Source organism: Pygocentrus nattereri, chromosome 10 (assembly GCF_015220715.1).
Source record: "Pygocentrus nattereri isolate fPygNat1 chromosome 10, fPygNat1.pri, whole genome shotgun sequence".
Classification (NCBI taxonomy): Eukaryota; Metazoa; Chordata; class Actinopteri; order Characiformes; family Serrasalmidae; genus Pygocentrus; species Pygocentrus nattereri.
The window spans coordinates 34,491,291-34,511,596 of record NC_051220.1 but is presented as its reverse complement, the minus strand read 5'-3'; the positions used below and the strand labels follow the sequence as shown (position 1 = coordinate 34,511,596).

At 38.9% G+C, this 20,306-nt stretch overlaps 1 protein-coding gene across 1 annotated transcript in view; it reads right to left on the bottom strand.

Moving 5' to 3' along the window:
• The window catches only part of alk (ALK receptor tyrosine kinase), a 481,130-nt gene that overhangs the window by 22,336 nt on the left and 438,488 nt on the right, over nt 1-20,306 (bottom strand). Inside the window, exons 13-21 of the mRNA XM_017690776.2 lie at nt 18,203-18,350; nt 17,880-17,990; nt 16,169-16,310; nt 11,384-11,554; nt 11,133-11,231; nt 9,154-9,306; nt 7,892-8,002; nt 4,584-4,770; nt 4,342-4,432 (exon numbers count right to left, since the gene is read on the bottom strand). Coding sequence (XP_017546265.2) covers nt 4,342-4,432; nt 4,584-4,770; nt 7,892-8,002; nt 9,154-9,306; nt 11,133-11,231; nt 11,384-11,554; nt 16,169-16,310; nt 17,880-17,990; nt 18,203-18,350 — 1,213 coding nt within the window. The remainder of the gene's footprint in view (nt 1-4,341; nt 4,433-4,583; nt 4,771-7,891; nt 8,003-9,153; nt 9,307-11,132; nt 11,232-11,383; nt 11,555-16,168; nt 16,311-17,879; nt 17,991-18,202; nt 18,351-20,306) is intronic.

The window sequence follows — 20,306 nt, the reverse complement described above, 5'->3', positions numbered from 1 at the left end:
TTGGACTTGCTGCACAGGTGGCATGCTGTCACGGTACCATGCTGGAATTCACTGAGCTCCTGAGAGCGACCCATTCTTTTATTAATGTTTGTAGAAGCAGTCTGCATGCCTAGGATCACCTGAATTCAATGATTTGGATGAGTGGGGTGTGTGTATATATATATATATATATATATATATATATATATATATATATATATATATATATATATATATATATATATATACATACACACACACACACACACACACACACACACACATATATATATATATATATATATATGGGTCAGGTGTGACAAGGGTCCAGGTGTGAATGGGGAGCAGGGCTGTTAAATTTGGTGCTTTTAGTATAACTCTTTTATACTGGCTGGATATTCAACATGACACCTCATGACAAAGAACTCTCTGAGGATGTGATAAATAGAATTGTTGCTCTCCACAAAGACGGTCTAGGCTATAAGAAGATTGCTAATACCCTGAAACTGAGTTATAGCACAGTGGCCAAGATCATACAGCAGTTTTTCAGGACAAGGTCCACTCAGAACAGGCCTCACCAGGGTTGACCAAAGAAGTTGAGTCCATGTGTTCAGCATCATATCCAGAGGTTGACTTCAAAAAGTAGACGCATGAGTGCTGCCAGCAATGCTGCAGAGGTTGAAGAGGAAGGTCAGTGCTCAGTCCATATGTCGCACAATGAATCAATCCAGTCTGCATGGCCGTCATTCCTGAAGGTAGCCTCTTCTGAAGCTGATGCACAAGAAATCCTGCAAGCAGTTTGCTGAAGACAAGCAGTCCAAGAACATGGATTATTGGGACCATGTCCTGTGGTCTGACGAGGTCAAAATAAACTTATTTGGCTCAGATGGTGTCCAGCATGTGTGGTGCGCCCTGGTGAGGAGTACCAAGACAACTTGCCTAGCATGTCAAGCATGGTGGTGGTAGCGTCATGGTCTGGAGCTGCATGAGTGCTGCTGGTACTGGGGAGCTGTGGTTCATTGAGGGAAACATGAATTCCACCATGTACTGTGACATTCTGAAGCAGTGCATGATCCCCTCCCTTTGGAAACTAAGCCACGTGGTAGTTTTCCAACCCGAAAATGACCCCAAACACAAATCCAAGATGACAACTGCCTTGCGGAAGGGAAAGGTGATGGACTGGCGAAGTATGTCTCCAGACCTAAACCCAATTGAGCACCTGTGGGGCATCCTCAAGCAGAAGGAGGAGGAGCGAAAGGTGTCTAACATCCACCAGCTCTGTGATGTCATCATGAAGGAGTAGAAGAGGATTCCAGTAGCAACCTGTGCAGCTCTGGTGAATTCCAGTGCTAGATAATAATGGTGGTCTCAAGAAATATTGACACATTGAGCACACTTTGGACATGTTCACTGTGAGGTGTACTCACTTGTGTTGCCAGCTATTTAGACATTAATGGCTGTGTGTTATTTTCAGAGGACAGTAAATCTGCACTGCTATACAAGCTGCACACTGACTATTTTAAGTTATATTCAAGTTTCACTTCTATAGTGTCATCCCATGAAAAGATATAATAAAATATTTGCAGAAATGTGATGGGTGCACTCACTTTTGTGAGATACTGTATATATTGTTAGTAACTTATGCAGTTCCATTTAGGAAACCTCTCCTATTGTTTGTTTTTACCCCTCCACTAATCCTTAGCTCTATTTTGCATTTTGGATACAATGTACACTTAAGCGGTTGGTCTCTACAATAATATTTTAGGATTTGCTACATTCCTCGCTAACTAATCTACTAGATACGATGGTTACGAGCTGACGCATCCTTCCCCATCTTGCTTAACCCTCCTATCGTCCTTGGGGTCAATTTGACCCCATTCAATGTTTATCATTCAAAAAATATGCTTCATATTTCATGACGTTTCCTAATTTGATGGGGACAACTGATAAAGCATAAAATTGTCATGATGATATTTTTTCAATGTGCTGAACACACATTGCACGCATTGGTCGTCCTCAGGGGTCAATTTGACCCCAAGCTGTTTTAACTGTTAAAACTTTTCTGTCAGTCTGTGTGACCTAACATGACCACACCTGCAGGTGCAGTTGATACATTTGAGTTTATATATTTCATATATATATATATATATATATATATATGAAATATATTGATATACATCATGAAACGTGGCAGGTGTCAGGTCTGTCCGACCCAAAACCTGTAAGGCCAGCATAACCTGTTCAAAATGCAAAAAATATGTCTGCAAGGAGCGTGCACATACACTCTGTACATCCTGTGTACAGTAGTGCAGAGTAACAGCTTCACTGTGGGTATAAAGAACTGTTTCATGTTTTGACGACTATCATGTTCCCAATGTTTCGCAAAAGGGTGGATTTTCATGTTGTTTTCATGTTGTTTGTCTCTAAAGACTAAAAGTTTACTGTGGGCATAAAAACCTATTCCATGTTTTCACTAGTATCTGACATGTTCTCATTATCCATTTTCTGTCTCACAAATGCCCCCCCCCACATACAAACAAACAAACAAACAAAACTCTATAATTCTGCCACTGCCGGTCCCAAGCCCGGATAACAAAAGAGGAGAGGTGAGCAAGATCTTAAAGTAACTAGACACAAATATATTACAAAAAATAGTAAATAAAAAATATGTAAATAAAAAAATAAGTAAATAAATATGTTTATGAGAGGAAAGGGGGAGTCACCAACATTAATCAACATGGTCATTCTGTGAGTCATGAATGTGCTCTCAACCAGAAAGTTTTTCTGATGGTGGCGCTACAGTAAAGGTCCTATCCATCATCACCAAAACAAGACTTGTGGTCATTAATGTTGAGAAGTAAATTTGTATGAAAAACTCAAGATAAATTAATTCTAATTTACAGGTTTGGCCTGATGGTGGCGCTAGAGGACAGGTCAACTCACTGATTTTCAAGGGTTTATTTATGTATTCAACAAATAAACAAAGTGCCTGTCACACAAACGTGGTCAACAATATTCTGTAAATCATTTTCTGGAGGTAAATATCCCTGGGGTCAGATTGACCCCAAGGACCAAATTTGTTATTATATTTGAGGACGATAGGAGGGTTAACAGCTTTGTTCAAAAGAGCACAACAAAAGAGTAAATAAAGAAACTGTATACAGCGTACTGCAGCTGCTAAAGTGGATGTTTATGAGACTCTTTTGCTAATACACCAACTACTTCTAGTGGCAAATGGCAAAAAAACAGACTTGTTCCATGCACATGCCCATTACCACGGTGATTACTACTAGCAGCCAAAATAAATTCCTACACTAATGTAGGAGCCAGTGGTGGACAGTAACTAAGTAAATGTAATTCGTTACTGTACTTAAGTAGTTTTTTGTGTATCTGTACTTTATGTATTTCCATTTTGGGTGACTTTTTACTTTTTACTCCACTACATTTTGAGAAATTTGTCATTCCTTTTGGTTTTTGTGTGTATAAAAATTGTAACATGTGAAAACAAAAGAACCACAAAGCATCATACCAACCCAGTGCAGCACACGGTTCAACGTAAAAATTTGGGAGCACATACGTCACCTAAATGATGAACTAACCTAACTTTGCATAAATAGACCCAATATAGAAATATGTCCACATATGCAGTCGTGACTGGCACGTTTCTTTTTTTCTGAATTCATACAAAACATTTTCATTTTATAGTAAATTAGTTTGGGATAGTTTATGTTTATGAACAGAGGCCTACAGATCAACACAGTAAAGGAAACTTATTTGTGATCTTGAGTTTAAAGCCAGTTTTTCTTTCAGCTTGTAACTAAGTTACAAAGTAATCTTAAACGGAAACTTTGCTTGTGTGTAAAAGTGATTTCAGAGCCACTCGGTTCTCCCTGATGGAAACTGTTTACCTTCAGTGTTTTGTGCTTACGATCATTTTAATAGACATCAGCGCCACTAATTCATGACGTTCTATTAAAAGACTGGTTAACCAAGAGAGTCGCTGGAGGATTTTCACCTGAAACGAGTTCATGAAGTGAGTCTTGTTACAAAAATGATAACAGGATATTAAAGCCATAATCTTTCATCTTTTTGATACTTAAGTACATTTGAAGGCAAATACTTTTGTACTTTTACTCAAGTGGAGGTCTAGAGTAAGGACTTATACTTTTACTGGAGTAATATTTTACCTTGGGTGTCTCCACTTTAACTCAAGTCCATGATTTGTGTACTTCGTCCACCTCTGGTAGGAGCATACTGAAAGTAGTCCTAGCAGTACAGGTAATGCTGATCTTTGCTTTTTGTTGAGTTTATGAAAGCTGTTTAGACTTTAGATTGTTTCGCAGAAATACTGCTTTAGCTTACCTTGACTGCTACCTGCATGGGACTGGGTTCTCCAGGTATTCCAACAGCCAGACCCTCATAGACCTCTCCAAAAGCACCATGCCCCAAACCCCTACACGACATAAAACACACTGTGTTTGCTTTTGCCATGTGCCTGGATTCTATCTTTTAGTAACACTTGCATGGTGTTCAGACACTCGTATGGACTGAGTCAGTCCACAGCACCCTGAGAGATAACAAGCAGAGTTAGTGATACAGCTGACCTGGTCAGGGAGATGTTGCGGCGGGGAACCTCCTTAAGGTCGTTCACAGATGCCATCTTGCCAGCGAAACAGTAGTTGGGGTTGTAGTCGGTCATTATTGTGGACGCTCGCAGCTTACTCAGCTTGCAGTCCGGACTCTGCAGCTCCAGCTGAATGGACTGAAGCTCAGTGTGCTTGCGCCTGTACACTGGAAGTCACAGAAAAGATAGGATTTAGCATTTAGCAACACATACTTACAGCAGCTTTGCATGCTGAGGTATTAATGATGTTGGTAAAGGCTATAAAGAAACACTTACTCATGTGTTTTCAGACATTTCAGGCATTCAGCCTGTCTACTGCATTCTTTATTGTTCAGTTTTTAACTAAAGGAAAGCTGATTAATAGATATTATTTGAATAGTGGACAGCATTGACACTGGCATAATAGTGTGTGTGGTGCTGCTACATGTGCATCAGGAACAGCAGCATTGCTAGGTTTTTTTTCTAGTAGGAAATCCTCAGAGAAGGACTAATAATTTCTGTGAAATCATAAAAAAGTGTCTATTATATTAATATCTATTAATATAATTATTGTGCTTGCTGTATTTAGTATTGTAAGCATTGCAAGTAATGTAAAATTCTCTAGTTTCACTGTTATGCTTTGGTTGGAAACAAAAGTGTTTAACACCCACAGAAAATGATTAAATCTGGATTTTTTTATTTGTTATGGATGGGACCAAAAAGTCACGTTAGACCTTCTGGAAGTCTGTCCAAATGGTAGCCTGACCATAGGCTTCAGTCAGAGGGGAACTCGGCAGCTTTATGCTATAACTCTGAAGGAGTCACTGTAATAACGGCTATAAAATAAAATATATGTTAATATGTAAGAGCTTCAAACAAAACAGTGTCTTACACAAGCCTGAATCTAGAACTAGGCCTCAACTAAAGGCCTAGATCTAGTAGTCATGGTTCACCACTGGTTTTTCACATACAATAGTGTGGATTGTTAGATTGTCAGTGGTCCACCACCCAAAAATAACCAGCCAAGGGCTAGTGGATGGATTACACAAATTGTTTATGGCAAAAATATACTTGCTACATGGCTACAGTATCTTTCCACGTAACTAGGTAGCTCTAAAAGCAAGGGGCTTCTAACAAAAGGCCAGGGAGCATGTAATATATTCTCAAAGAAACAGAAACTAGACCACATGTGGACATTAACAGATGTGAAAATGAGCAGGCTCAATAAAATATAATCAATAATAAACAGAGATTAGCACACTGCATAAACTACAATACACGCTCCTGCAAACTCCTTGACATGATTGCGTAAACAAACAAGACACATGCATGCGTACACACTCACTCCAATCCACCCACAGCACACACACAGCACACACACAGGAAGCCTAGTGGCCTTGACCCAAGCTGTAAACACATTAGTGTTGACTGTGAAAGTGATTTATTCATAGATCCGTAATGGACGAGGCTTGTCAGGGGACAGTTAACTGGCCATCCATCATCAGTCTGTTTCATTCATCAGTGGGAGACTGCTAGTCTTCCTAGCCTGGACAGCCCTCGTGGATGATGTGATGTGTGGTGTGATGGCTCAATGAGTGTGTGGGAGTGCATGATAAGGCTGTGTGTGAAACATGTGCCAGGAGCTTGTCCACACTAACTCACTCACACACTTATTCACTCTCACACACACACACACACACACACACACACACACACACACACACACACAACCAACAACAGCAAAATGGCTGTTAGTGCAATATGTATAAGCAGACCGCCCTTAGATTATGTCCACAGACACCACAAATTGTAAAACATGGTCCAAGGATGTCATTTGCAAATCAGTTTCATTGTTTGTCTTCACTGTTGATTGTGTGTGTGTGTGTGTGTGATAGCATTCTCTCTATTCTCCCTTTCTTTGAAGATATATTTGTATGCAAAAGTGCAAAACACCCAAAGTCAAATTGCAAGTTTTGTTGATTTTCTAATTGAAGATAAGGGAACCCATCCACCACTATGGTATTTTTCTGCAGGTTTCAGTGCACATGTTCTAATGTATTGTTGAGTTTAACAAATTAAGAAAAAAAATAAAAGATGAATATAAAATGTGCCATAACTCTGAATTAGGCAGAACGTTTCATTGGCGTTCTGGGCAGCACAGTGGCATGGTGGGTAGCACTGTCGCCTTACAGTAAGGAGGGCCTGGGTTCGAGTCCCTGGCCAGGCGACCACGGTCCTCTCTGCGTGGAGTTTGCATGTTGTCCCTGTGTCTGCGTGGGGTTTCCTCCAAAGACATGTAGTCAGGCCAATTGAACATGCTAAACTGGCCCTAGGTGTGAGTATCTGTCTGCCCGGTGATAGACTGGCAACCTGTCTGAGAGGTTGTGTTTTATGTTCCTTTTTTTTTAAATTTCTTTCAGGGATTCTAAACTAGGAGGCCTTATACGATCATCTAATCTTAAAATACAGATTGTCCCAAAAGAATTGACATCATTTTGTAATCTAATAACATAGCCAATTCTCCCTCAAATGATCTCAAATTTTAACAAAATGTGTAAAAACTAACCAAGTTTAATGTTTATTTTTTTTTTGAGGGGGGGGGGGGGTTAAGACTAGGTAAATAAATCTTGTATTGTTCAACATGAAGTGTATTTAATTGCATTTGCCTATGACATGCAGTTACTCAGATATTCATGTCTCAAATGAGGTTTGTTTTGGGACACCCTGTATATGTAGTTTTATGAAGTCATCACAAAACCTAGGAAGATGTGTAAATGACTGTAGTAGAGCATCTTACCATCAGTCTTAAGACTCATTTTCTTAAGTAATTACGTTGTTTTTCAATAAACAGCTTATTTACTTTTACTTGACACAGGTAAGTTATCACTACAGTAAGAATTTCCTCCCCTGATCCACAGTGTCAATGCTACTACTTTTGGCACTTTGCACTGCCATGTTTGTGTCCTCCACTATTCGCTGATGTAGTGGATGTTCTTATGGGCCATCACAAGTTCTTTTTCATTCCTGTGCATTTTAGTATTTGGACTTTTTTTATTTAAGTCAATATCCTTTAGTTCTCTGATGTGCTTCACAAGATTCAAGGTTATCTGGCCTCTGTTTTAAGGTTTAAGCTTGTTCTAAAAGTCTTCCTCCACCAAAATATGTGAGTGTGTCAAGCCTCTTGGAGTCTGCATGAATCATATGCCATTTATGACTCCTTTATTCTTAGCACTCCTCATTTTCGTGAGCAACATGTGCAGGACTGTGCCCTCAGGCTGTTCTGAGCACTGAGGACTGACTGTTACTCACTGATCATGACTCCTGACACGGCCAGCAGCAGGGCTGCAATGAGCGCAGACGTGCCCACGGACAGCGCCAAAGCCAGGCGAGAGAGAGAGGGCTGCGGGAGCTGATGTATCACTGGAAAATCAGATACACACACAAATACATGTTCAGCATCTGCGTTTCAACCAAGAAATCACAGCAGCCTACCTACTGAAAATTAATACAATCAGTCACTGTAACAAATCTGTGCATTGTTAACCCTTTAGAATGTAAAATTATCAATAGTGAACCAGATGTACGGTGTGATTAGATTAGTAGTGGGCGCTACACGAGTTCTTCCAGAATATTCTTCGTCCTGTAAATGTTTTTGTCATAACCTTCATACCAGTATGCCACAAATATGCATACTACATGTTAACATTAGCCTCTTTAGTCAAGTGGCTGAGCTAGGGGTCTTTCAGGCATGTTTCAAATGAAAATATAATAGACCCTCGACCACCCCCTGCTGTCTAGAGCCCACTTTGTTTTCAAGGTAGTTTACATAAAACTAAGAATTAGCCTAAGGTGGACTTCAGAGCTGCGCTTCCCCTCGTACTGCCCAGACAAACCACCTGAATCAGTCAGTTACTTCTGACGAGGGCATGGTCGAGGACTGGCTGGTGCTGATCATTGCAATATTTTCCTAATTCTAGCAGGGTCTGATGGTAAGAGGCACGAGTGTATTGAGTGTACACACAAACGAGGCAAATGACTTGAGAAAAAGATGAAGTTGGCTTCTTATTCAAAATTCCAGCTACACCTTGGTAGAACAGTTCCTTTCAGGAGCATGAACAAAGGGCCAGAATATAACTGCTGTACCATTTAAAGCAGGGGTGGCAAATCGTATTCATAAAGGACCTGTGTGGCTGCAGGTCTTCACTCCAAGCTGGACCACACCTGACTCTACTTTGAGAACAAGATTGGACACCCCTGATTTATGGCGGAAGCTGCGGAAAAAAGCCTACTTTAGCTGTGTAGAAACTACAATGTGGAAAAAAAGGGCTAGGGTAAGAAAGCAATAGGTTTATTCTACATACTGTTCCGTTTTATTGGTTTTGCCTTTCAGGTTTCAATCAATGCTATTGTGTTCATAAGCAGAAGAAAAACATATTAGGTCTAAGATTTTCAGGCACACAGTGTGTTTGGAAAGAAAACCAAAGGCATATAGGGTCCATTAATATTGCTTAGATATGGAAGTACGCTATGATGCTTTTAAGTGCAATTTAACCACTTGTGCAGTCTTTTACCTGTAGAGTTGATGCAGGACACTCCATCAGAGGCCAGAATTTGATCCTCACAATAACACTCTGTTCCCTCCAAAGTCTCATGGCATTCTCCTGACTCACAGTGACTGCAGTTCTGCACTGGGTTAATGATCACTTCACCATCGCCCTCCATGCCTGACACCAACATAACATATAGCACAATACCAGAATGAAAAAGAACTAGCATCAGTCATGGGAACATATAGATCATTCTACTGCATTCAAACTGCGATCCCACAAACAAACAAATAAATAAATAATCTATTTAAATCCACGGCATTAATAAAGATGCTATTAAGCTAAATATATAATAAATCATCACTTATAAGGTACTTTCTATTTAAAGTGCCTGTCCCAAACCCTAGCCTGTAAATTTCCGCTTGTTACAAATAAGTTACATCTTTTTTTTGTTTGTTTTTTTCAGTGTTTAAGACATTTTTCATTTGTTTTGATGTGAAGTTGAAAGATCTATGTTGAGTTTATTTTTCATCTGATCAAAGCTGTGTTTGTTGATCATGTACTGGCTAGGGTTTTTGAGTTCTGCTCAAAATTTGCTAATTGTCACTACTGAAACCGTCACTACTGATGCACTGTGCGATGCAAAGTTTTGGCAGTGCTAGGTTTGTTTTGTTGGCGAGAAATTCAAAGCAAAATGATTTCAGTCTCAAGTCCAAGTCAGTTAAAAATCCAAAATGGGTTCTGAGACATTTTTTCATTTTTTTAAAGAATGGACCATATATTATCATTTAATACCTCCCTCTGAGAAAAAAAAATCTATCTAAGTTACAAAAAACTGGTAGTTAGTTAATATTAGCTCAAATAATTAATTAACTCGCTAATTTAGAGTATCTGTCATATTTGTTCTGAGCTAGAAAATATATTATTTGTATACAAAACTTTGCCTACACCAGTCTTTCCCAGCATGGTCCTCAGGGCCCCCAGACAGTCAGCATTTTTTCCTTCATTCTTATGTTGTGAGTAAGCTTGGAGCAAAAATGTGGACTGGCTGGAGGGCCCTGAGGACCAGGCTGGAAAACACTGGCCTACACTACACTATGGCATATACAGGAACAAGAGGTCAATGCTTGCAATGAGTTTCCAATTGAGTTAGTGTCATGGCAACTGATGTCTCAAGCAAAATCTGAACAGTAATTGATATGGAATAAATGTGAATGGAAGAGGCCTACAGAGCAATCAAATGTTAGAAATGAAATTAGCATAAAGATAGAAATAATGATTAAAATACAATCTAGCAATTTCATTTAGGACACAATCATGTAGTAAATTAACTGACCTCTTTAAAATGACAAGCAGCCTTATAAAAATCACAAGTCACAAACGTTTTTTGATTAATCCATTGATTGACAAGGAATAAAATGAAATTCCACAGGGAATGCACAGGGGACATTTGACCCTTTTTATGAAGACTTGAGACATTGATACAAAACCTTTTTTTTCCCAGAACCCATTGACCAACAAATTTACAAATGACATTCATGAGGCCCACAAACAAGATATTTAAGGAATACTTTGAAATTAAAGACCTACATGTTTTTTATTGATGAAATATTCCACAAATAACACTTAACTGGTCAGTTTGATCTCCTTTTATGTAATCTAGGTTTAAGACTTGATTACCACCAAAATACAAGACTTTCTGAATGTTCATGGGCAACGTCATACAGCTTTCTCAATTATTATGGAATCCCTAGATTTGTTTATCATCTAAAATGTAATCTAAATCACCTTAAATCACCTAAAATTCACCAAAATTACAAACTCTGATGTTGTGAAGTACTCCTGTTATATTTGTGTCTGCAACACATTTTTTCCAATGCTAGACTATTAACACAAAACTCCACATACAGAGTAATTTTACATTTTTGTATGAAAGTATAGATTTTGAAAGGGGACACAAAAAGTTGGAGGCCCTGTATTTTTTTTATGCAAGCTTGTGTTACCTTTGAGTGCATCCATGAAAATCTCTCCATCTGGGCTGATGAAGGATGAACCATCCCCTCCATCCTGTTCAGGGTCATTGTTTACTGAGGTGCTGCCACCTACAAGCACGGAGGCGAATGAACAGTTCTGATGCAACATGGTAGTAACAGGATCAAAGTAAAGGAGCAAGAAGTTGTGCACTGCAAAAGCAATGCCATGCAATATGGGTCAGTATGACATAATGTAAACACGGCATGAAAAGAAAAAGAACCTCTGTAGCCTCCTCCTCCTCCTCCACTGGTACATGCTCCTCCACCTCCCCCAAAGCCCCCACGAGTCTTCCAGCCCAGAGTTTGGCATGATTCTCCTCCCTGACCTCCAAGAACCAGCGGTCTCCCACCCTGAGGGACAGGGGTGCTGTCATTCCAGCCTCCACCACCCCCTGAAATACAAAGACAAACGCTGAAGACAGACAATACTCATTCTTTCATCTGTGTGTTTAACAAAGACAATCTTTCTAAAGTTGAGTTCACTGTTCACAAGATTGGAATCAATGTTTTCAGCAATATAAAACCAATTTGGTTACAGAAAAATGTTTAAAGTGATTCTATAATGCAAGTCATTGTTGGTTTGTGGTTAAATGCACATTTTCTTAAATTCCATATTGACTATTGAAGAAATAGAGTCTACATTTTGGAAATTATAATGGCTAAATGACACCGCAGTGGTAGATTCACCCCTGTAAGTGCCTCCGAATCATTTATTTATTTCATATTTTTATCATTATAACATGAAAATTAGTTTTCATCATGAAAAGCAGTTTTCAGCTTAATTGAAGGGCATTTAGTGGTTGCATTCCTTCACAAGTGAATGGTTATACAGCTTCGATAAGTCACTGAGGTCAATGCCATGGTTTATCTTTAAATGCTTATTTAAATGTGACGCACTGAAGTCCTTGCTGGTTGGGTCACCATTTAAAATACTGGTATTACAGTTTTTCCAATAAATATTTTTCCTACTGTTCATCTCACTGACAACTTGCTTGCTTTAATCAAGTTCAATCTACTGGTATTTATATAAGCATCTCTACGTAGCTTGTGTGAGTCAGAAATAGCCTCATAGTATTGATATTCTCTATCGCCAATACTGTATTTAAATGCCATTATCATGGCTGATGCCAATGCAGCATCAGTATCAGTGCAACACTAACAACAAGTGATTCCAGTTTGTTGGCCGTCCCAGAATAAGTAACGGCCTCCGCTTCAGCTGTGTCCTTATATAACTTCTAAAGTTGCTTCTTTTTCTGCTGCTGCAGCAATGAGTGCTATGAAGCCGAGTCTTTTAGCTTGCGTCTCCTGTCCTCTCAGCGAGTAGATGATATGACTCGGAGAGTGGGACGCCTCACACATTACTGTGAAAAGTAGGAGAACGTCTAGAAGCAGAACACACAGAGATGATTCCGGATGTGGCAGATCGTCTCCGCTCTCGCCTTCCCACCGCTTCCGAAAGCAGGTCACTGCTGTTACTTAGTGGGAAAACATACCAAATTATTCCACAAGCCAACCCTGCCCTATTTTCCCAACTCCCTCTTAACTTCCCAACAGCATACAGGAGCCTGTAAAATGAGACCAGCGTATCCACTCTCTGTCCACAAGAGGCATGGAATAGAGGGAGGGAGGTAGAGCGAGAGAGCGAGAGAGAGAGAGAGAGAGAGAGAGAGAGCGAGAGAGAGAGAGAGAGAGAGAGAGAGAGTGAGAGAGAGAGAGAGAGAGAGAGAGAGCTTTCATTCTCAATGGCTCAATGGTTGCAGTGAACAGCCAAATCAGTGTACAATGCCTTACTGCACTGCTGGTTGAGTGAATTATACGTATCAATAGAAACACAGTATAATTGTGATGGATATGCTCATGTACTGTATATTCATAACACTTGCAATCTAATCATTATCTTACTATAGTTGACAAAAAACACAAAAATGCATGTGGAGTTGTTAAAATTTAAATACGGTCAAAATGAACAACAACAAAGAATATCACTCTCTGTGGTCTCTCATATGCATTTATCTGTCAAGCCTGACAAAACAGAATCTTTCTAGCGAAATGGTAACTATAAAAAACACACCAGTTAAAATGAAAAAGTCAAACCATCACTGCTTCTCTTGTAAACATGCTTACTCACATCCAACAGCATTGCTGCAACAGCCTCTAGAGTGAGATGTTCCAGTTAAAGATGAGGAAAACCCCCTTCAGATGACTTGTTTTGAAGGCAGAAAGAACTTTAGTAAAAACTACAAGTGCTGTAGGATGGATTTTTGAGGATGGGTTGTTTTGAATTTTTTATTTATTGTATTTTTTTTACTGGTGATGCGGTTTTACATTTCTACTAGGAATCTTATTGCAGTGGTAGAAATGCTCTTCAAATCACCATCAAATCAAATCAACAGAGAATGCATTACGCAAATGACGGAAACGACTTGTCTACTAAATGCTAGTCTTGATACCTCACCAGAGTTTACTTACTTACTCTTTACTTCTGACTGAAAGGGTAAAAAACTTAGCATTTCATTTTATGCTGAATAAAGACGGAACTGCTTAATAAAAGAAAAGTGTGACAACTGAGTTAAGTTACATTAATCCTGGCTTGGTTCATAACTATTAGCTTATAGAAAAGGCTAGGCTAGCAGTCAAGAACGGTTGACATCACAAGGATTCGCAATGGTTGTATGAAGTTTCTGCATTAAGCATGCCATGTGAGCAAATGTTGATGAACGAAAACATGAAAATGATACGAAGCTATAAATTGTGTGAAACCAATGAAGCTGAGGGATATAATTCCCCTGTAGAGAATACTGCATAACATGACACTGTTTTTTTGGCTCAAAATGCTCCATTAAATTTAATGTATGATAATCTAACCAGATTTTATTCTAAGTAATTTTGTAACTTTGCTTCTGGTTCATTCATTATGAAATTTTCATGCAATGTTAAGGGCAGCTGTTTCCAAAAAGTGGGAAAAAAAGTGAAACTACAAAATTAAAGTGACCAAGTACTGGAATCACAGTAACAATATGTTGAAAAAGATAATGAGTTGTACTGGTTCGGTATACTGAATGACTCTTCAATGACCACAGAATACAAATCGACAACAAAACAAGGGCAATAAATACACCTTTAACTAAATGAAACATCAGGGTATAGACGCACGCCTCATGTGCCACTACAGAAGATGGAAATAAGTACTTGTCAGCTCGCACAGTGAGTGAAGTAGAAGAGGAATTGTGATTAAGGCCTTGCACTGGCTTCCAGCAGTGGCGAATAGAACACAAAGGGAGGTTCTGGCCTTTGAAAAGCAACGCTCTGACAGAACTCATACTGCGTTCACAGCAGGAGAGGACCATAGGAGAACAAAACATACACTCACACATAAGCATACACATGTATAAACATCCACATAAAAAACTTTTAAAAAGCCATGTTAAAATACACTAACTATATTTGCCACTTCAGCTTTGAAACATCTCTCAGATGAACCGTGCAGCAATGTATACCACAGCATACATTGACAAATGTACAGCCTAAATCCCTGAGCACCACAGGGCTCACATCTCACACATCAGATGCAATCCAGGACACATACATTCTCCTGTTCAGTGTCTCTAGGTTCAGGCCCAAAAATGAATTAGTATTCAATGAGCCCTGTCCATGGGAGGAGACACACAGTGCCCTTGAGAAACTGTAAGGCTTATTTCATCCAATCATTCAAGATGTTCATGCTGACAAGATCACGACCCTCTGCAAGTTAACTTGAAACAGGCTTCCTCTTAGTGTGGCACTTTTTTCTTGTTTCATGGATGTTTGAGTTGTCATTAGGCATATAGTATGTATTTCTGTAGTTGTGCTGTCAAAGTTATGATGTGATAAATGATTACGGCCACATTTACCTAGTTTGAGTTTTCAAACCATCTGTAGTTTCAGCCTGAAGCTCAGGTGCTTGCACGCTGTGTGATGCTAAATTGAAAAATTTCCACATTTTAAGCAAATTTCCAAAAAGTCAGCAAAAGAAAATAAGAATTAACCAGTGTTTCCATCAACTACGGTTCTGCACCAATTCTTGAAGATTAATTGACATGTACACATACACAGAACAAAATAACATTCACAAGTGCCTGCTCACTGTGTTTTTTTTTTTTTTTGTTTATTATGCAGCGACAACAGTGGAGGAGAAACCTATTTAAATACAGCACCACTGGCACTTAAACCAGGTCTTAGAAAATATGTCACTAGAAACTGTTGTAGATGTCTTTATTGGGGACTGTCAACTTGCAGATTCAGAAAGTATATTTTAATATCAACATTCTTTTCTGTGACTTCCTGCATGGTGTTTGTTATGGTAGGGTGCACATTCACTGACTGAGTCAGAGCTTTCAGGCCACACAAGCTGCACAAACTAGATCATGGGCCAAATTAAATATGGAGTTAAAACCACATGGCACAACCGGCACATGTGCCAGGTCAATACCAGGGCAAACTGCTCCGGTACCAGCTAGTACATACCTGCTCCCTTAGTTAAAGGTATTTCCAGCTACTATAAATCCGTAATTTGTTTATCAATAAAGTACATCAAGTTTGAAGTACTATTTATAAGCAAAACTCACCAGTGATCTAGCAAAATCATAAACTGGCCAAGACTATGCTGGACAGTACTTGTGGTGAACTACGCATAAGTTAAAAAGCAGCAAACTAACAAAAGCTACAGCAAAGTGGAAATGTACAGTTCCTCCAGAGGAAGCTGAAGAACCATTATTGAATTTATAAAAAGTAATAAATACATTCTGATGAAGCTTATTTTGTCCACTCATTCATTGCACTGCTTTAAAATCATAAATATTGTTTTATGTCAAATTCGAGCAAATGAGATGTAATTTATCACAACTATGTAGTCATTTTAATAGTTTGACAGCCCTTGGCTCATTTCAAATCAGCAGTATCATTTCCATAACCAATCAATCATACTCAAACCACTACGTCAAACCATGGAGCTTTTAATGTAGTCGTACCTGCAGCTCCTGACATGCCGTTTAGGCCATGGATGCTGAGGCCATCGTCCACCATCTCCCCCTGGCCCTCTGAGTGACCGCTGTAGCCACGGCCTCCACCCCCAGCGGCGATGAGCAGAGGAATGTAGACTCCATTGTCCACCTGAAACCATTCAATAACACTGCTACTGTACTGAACCTGGCAAAGCCGCCAGCTTAAATTCATAGAAACAAAAATGCCAAAAAAAAAAAGGTTCTCCTGAGCAGTGCTGTAGAATAACCACGCTTGGCTGCCTAAGGAACATTTCAACTTTTGTTTTTTAAAGAATCATGAATTGTAAGTGTGAAGTTTAAAAGTCATATAAAATATAAAGGTTTTGATAAATTAAAGCTTTCCTAGGAATATATGCCCGAGCTAAGAACCGTATAAACATGGACACAAATTTCCTTCTTTCCCTCCATCCACCCATCTATCCATCCATCTGTCCACCCATCATCTCCACTCTGAAAAATGAATGTGTCAGTAAGGCAACAGCAGAACCACTTCCGATTACCTTTTGGTTACTTAAAGAACCTGTAAGAGTAAAGAATCTTTTTAAAGAGGCCTTATACAATAAAAAGGCTTTAAACCAAGTAACCTTGGGGCAGTCGTGGGCTGGAGGTTAGGGAGCTTGCCCTGTGACCGGAAGGTTGCTGGTTCAATCCCCAGTGCTGACAGTCCATGACTGAGGTGTCCTTGAGCAAGACACCTAACCCTCAGGTGCGTGGACAGGGCTGCCCACTGTTTCAGGCAAGTGTGCTCACTGTGTATGTATGTGGTGTTTCACTTCACGGATGGGTTAAATGTGGAGGTGCAATTTCCCCGTTTGTGGGATTTAAAAAGTATCACTTAACTCACTTAAAGTTTTCTCTGAGAACAAGAACTTTTCTTCTTAAGAAACACGTACTCTCATACATGCCCAGTGCAAAGCGCACTACTTTCTATGTCCATCCATCCATACATCCATCTTAAAATAAAGGTGGTAAAAAGGTTCTTTGGAGTGATGCCATAGAAGAACCACTTCAATTAATATAAAGACCCATTTCTTAGATGAGATATTCGAGTATGGTGGCTGACAGGGCCCTGTGCACACTACAACTGAAAATGCATTGTAAACGTGATGGAAATTTAGAAAACACTCATCAGCATGACTACACCTGAGGTAAATTCCACAAACGCGCTGCAAACTCAGAAAACATCTTCATCAAAATGACGACAGCTGAACTACATCTCACAAATGTGCATGCAAATTCAGAAACGCCAGTCACAACACAAAGAAAATGTATCAGGAAGACTCTCATAGGGGACAGAATACTGTATCTATGTCATTATGTATCAAAATCACTCACAGCTGTTGATAAGATCTTTGCAGCGTGTTTGTTAAATGTAGCACTGGTGCAGTCCTTTTTATGAGTGCTTTCTGAGTTTGCAGAGCATCTACGAAGTTGCAGCGCATTTTAATATTTTGGAGAGCATGTGTGCATATGTTTTGATGAAACTCTTTTCCAGCTCATACTTTATTTACAGTTTGTTGAGTCTTCTCGGCCACGGCATTCAAGTGAAAAGCCTTAACATAATGTAAAGCTGCTATTCCAATTAAACTAGTTTCCTAGAGTCATTTGTCCAAGCCTAAAGCCACAGAAGAACCTTTATTTTTATAAGTGTATGCCTTTAATACTACAGAGGCTTCACCTTAAAAATGTAAGTTGCGCCCCCCCCTCCTCCTCCTCCCCCTCTGAGTACGCTCTTGCTGTCTGGAGGGCCTTTCTGATCACGACAAATCTGACGCAAAGGCTCCAGAGCCTGTGAGAACAGTAAAAAGAACAGAGATGCAACAGGAAATTCAAAGAAATGTCAGATTCCTTAACTCACTCGGTTTACGGCTGCTTTCCAGCAGACCACATGCTGCCGTGATATCAGGTACTGTTCCGTAAACACATCAGGCTTCTCTGTATGGCAAAGAGCAACGGTGGAAAAGTTGTGAGGATATTAAGTAAATCTGGCTTTGGGCTCACTTTAGGACAGGCGTCTTCTCCCTGCTGTCCCACCAGGATGTACAGCACCTCGTCTTTCAGCAGCTTGAAGTCTCCTGTGATGCAGACCCCATGTGATCTGAGCATGGTCAGAACGCTGCGTCCACCTGCCGCACCATAAGCTGTAATCCTGTATCAAATGCAAAAGAATTTTGCATTTGCATTATGTTAGCAAACAAGGTCATTGGACAATTCTAAAGAGGACCTCAATTCAATCAACAGTTTCTTCACAAACACTGATTTTCCTCCTAAAGCCTGAGTAGACTGATAAATCACTGTGATAATTAGTTATGAAACTCAGCATTACTAAGCTGTTAATCAAACGAATAAGTAATAGTATATAATAAATGTAATATATATAATAAAATATATATACTTTATATAATATATATAAAAGTATATAATTTCAGTAAATGACCTCGCTTTATCCCTTTGGTCATTAAGTGCTAGTGCTTTGACACTCAGGCACATTTCACCTATACTTTTGACTAACTTTTGTCTTTTCTTAAGCCTGTATTGCTTTGCCTTTCACTTTACATGGGCAGTAAATTATTCATAAATAAGCTTAGCAACAATCACTCGACTAAATGTTTGTATGGTGGTGTGCCAAAGTGTCAAAGCACCTAATGACCAAAGGCGTAAAAGCAGAGTCATTTTTCTTGTGGCTGTCCAGAATTCAGCTGTTTTACTGGAAATAAAATAGCTTTTCAAAATGAGAACTTCTATTTTGAAAAACCTCTCAGTAAAACAACCTAGTAGTCCAAGGTTTTTTTTACTTTTTAAAAAACATATATGCTTTATGTATGTTCATTTAAATGTACATGAACATGTTAGACAGCATTTATGTAAGATGTTATAAATGTGTTATGTAGACACCCTTCAAGTAAAGTGTTATTTTCTCATGAAATGTATTGACTGAAGAATTAAATGAAGAAAACCGCCAATGATGTTAATTAATAAAAAAAAATCTAAATGTATTGTCATGTTATTTTTATGTATTGCTGAAAATAGTATTAAGACAGTATATTCAGTTTTCAGCCATCACTACTCATTCAAAGCATTCTGCCTGACCCTGGTTAAAAGCAAACAGTGCAACAATTTGTATGTACCTCATCACGCAACCATACAATCAGAAACCTTTGTGAAATCCAATCAGGTTAGCCCCACTGCCCTTTCTAAAGTGGACATTACTAAGAGTTAGAATGTGCTCTGGTCAGATCCCACCTCACCAATTTCCTTGATTACTCTGGAAATGTGTTTTCTCATTTCTCAGCTTCTGTAGACGCCAATTAACTGAATAGCCTGGCTCCTTTCGATCTGAGGCTATATCTGTGTCTAGAAGGAATTAGTTCTAGTGTAATCATCAGTGAAATGACTGCTAAACAATTTACAGAGAAGATGGAAGGGCAGCTCTCTATGTGTACGTGTGTGTGATGGAGAGTAAGTAAGTGGGAGGGGGGGCAATTTATAAGGATCAGAATCAGAAACACCAGCCAAGCAATCTGTCCTGTTGGAACTAGTGCGCATGTATATGGATAATACATGATATAAGCAGTAAACAAATAAATGATATAATAAACAGTCACAAAGTGATCTCCCCATGATATTACAAGAGGTGCCATAAATTATATATATATATATATATATATATATATATATATATATATATATATATATATATATATATATATATATATATATAGTCATGTGAAAAAATTAGGACACCCTATGCAATCCTGTATATTTTTTAACATATTTTGACATGTGGATATTTAATATAAATTTTAACAATACTGTGGGATCCAAGTAATATGACTAAACAATTAAAAATTAAGAAAGGCCTTTTTACAATTTTCTGCAAAATGTAATTTAAAAAGAATGCAATTTCTGGCGAGGCATAAATTAAGACACCCTTACATATTGTCCCACTTACAATAGTTAAGATCACACACAGGTGTATCACATCAGGTGCACATGATGAGAACATCGTTACCCAGCATTCTGAATGAGGCTTGCTCTATGTAAACCTCAGAAAATTAGTTTGGTGTGTCCCTGACTGTTGAAGTGAGAGTGAGCACCATGGTGA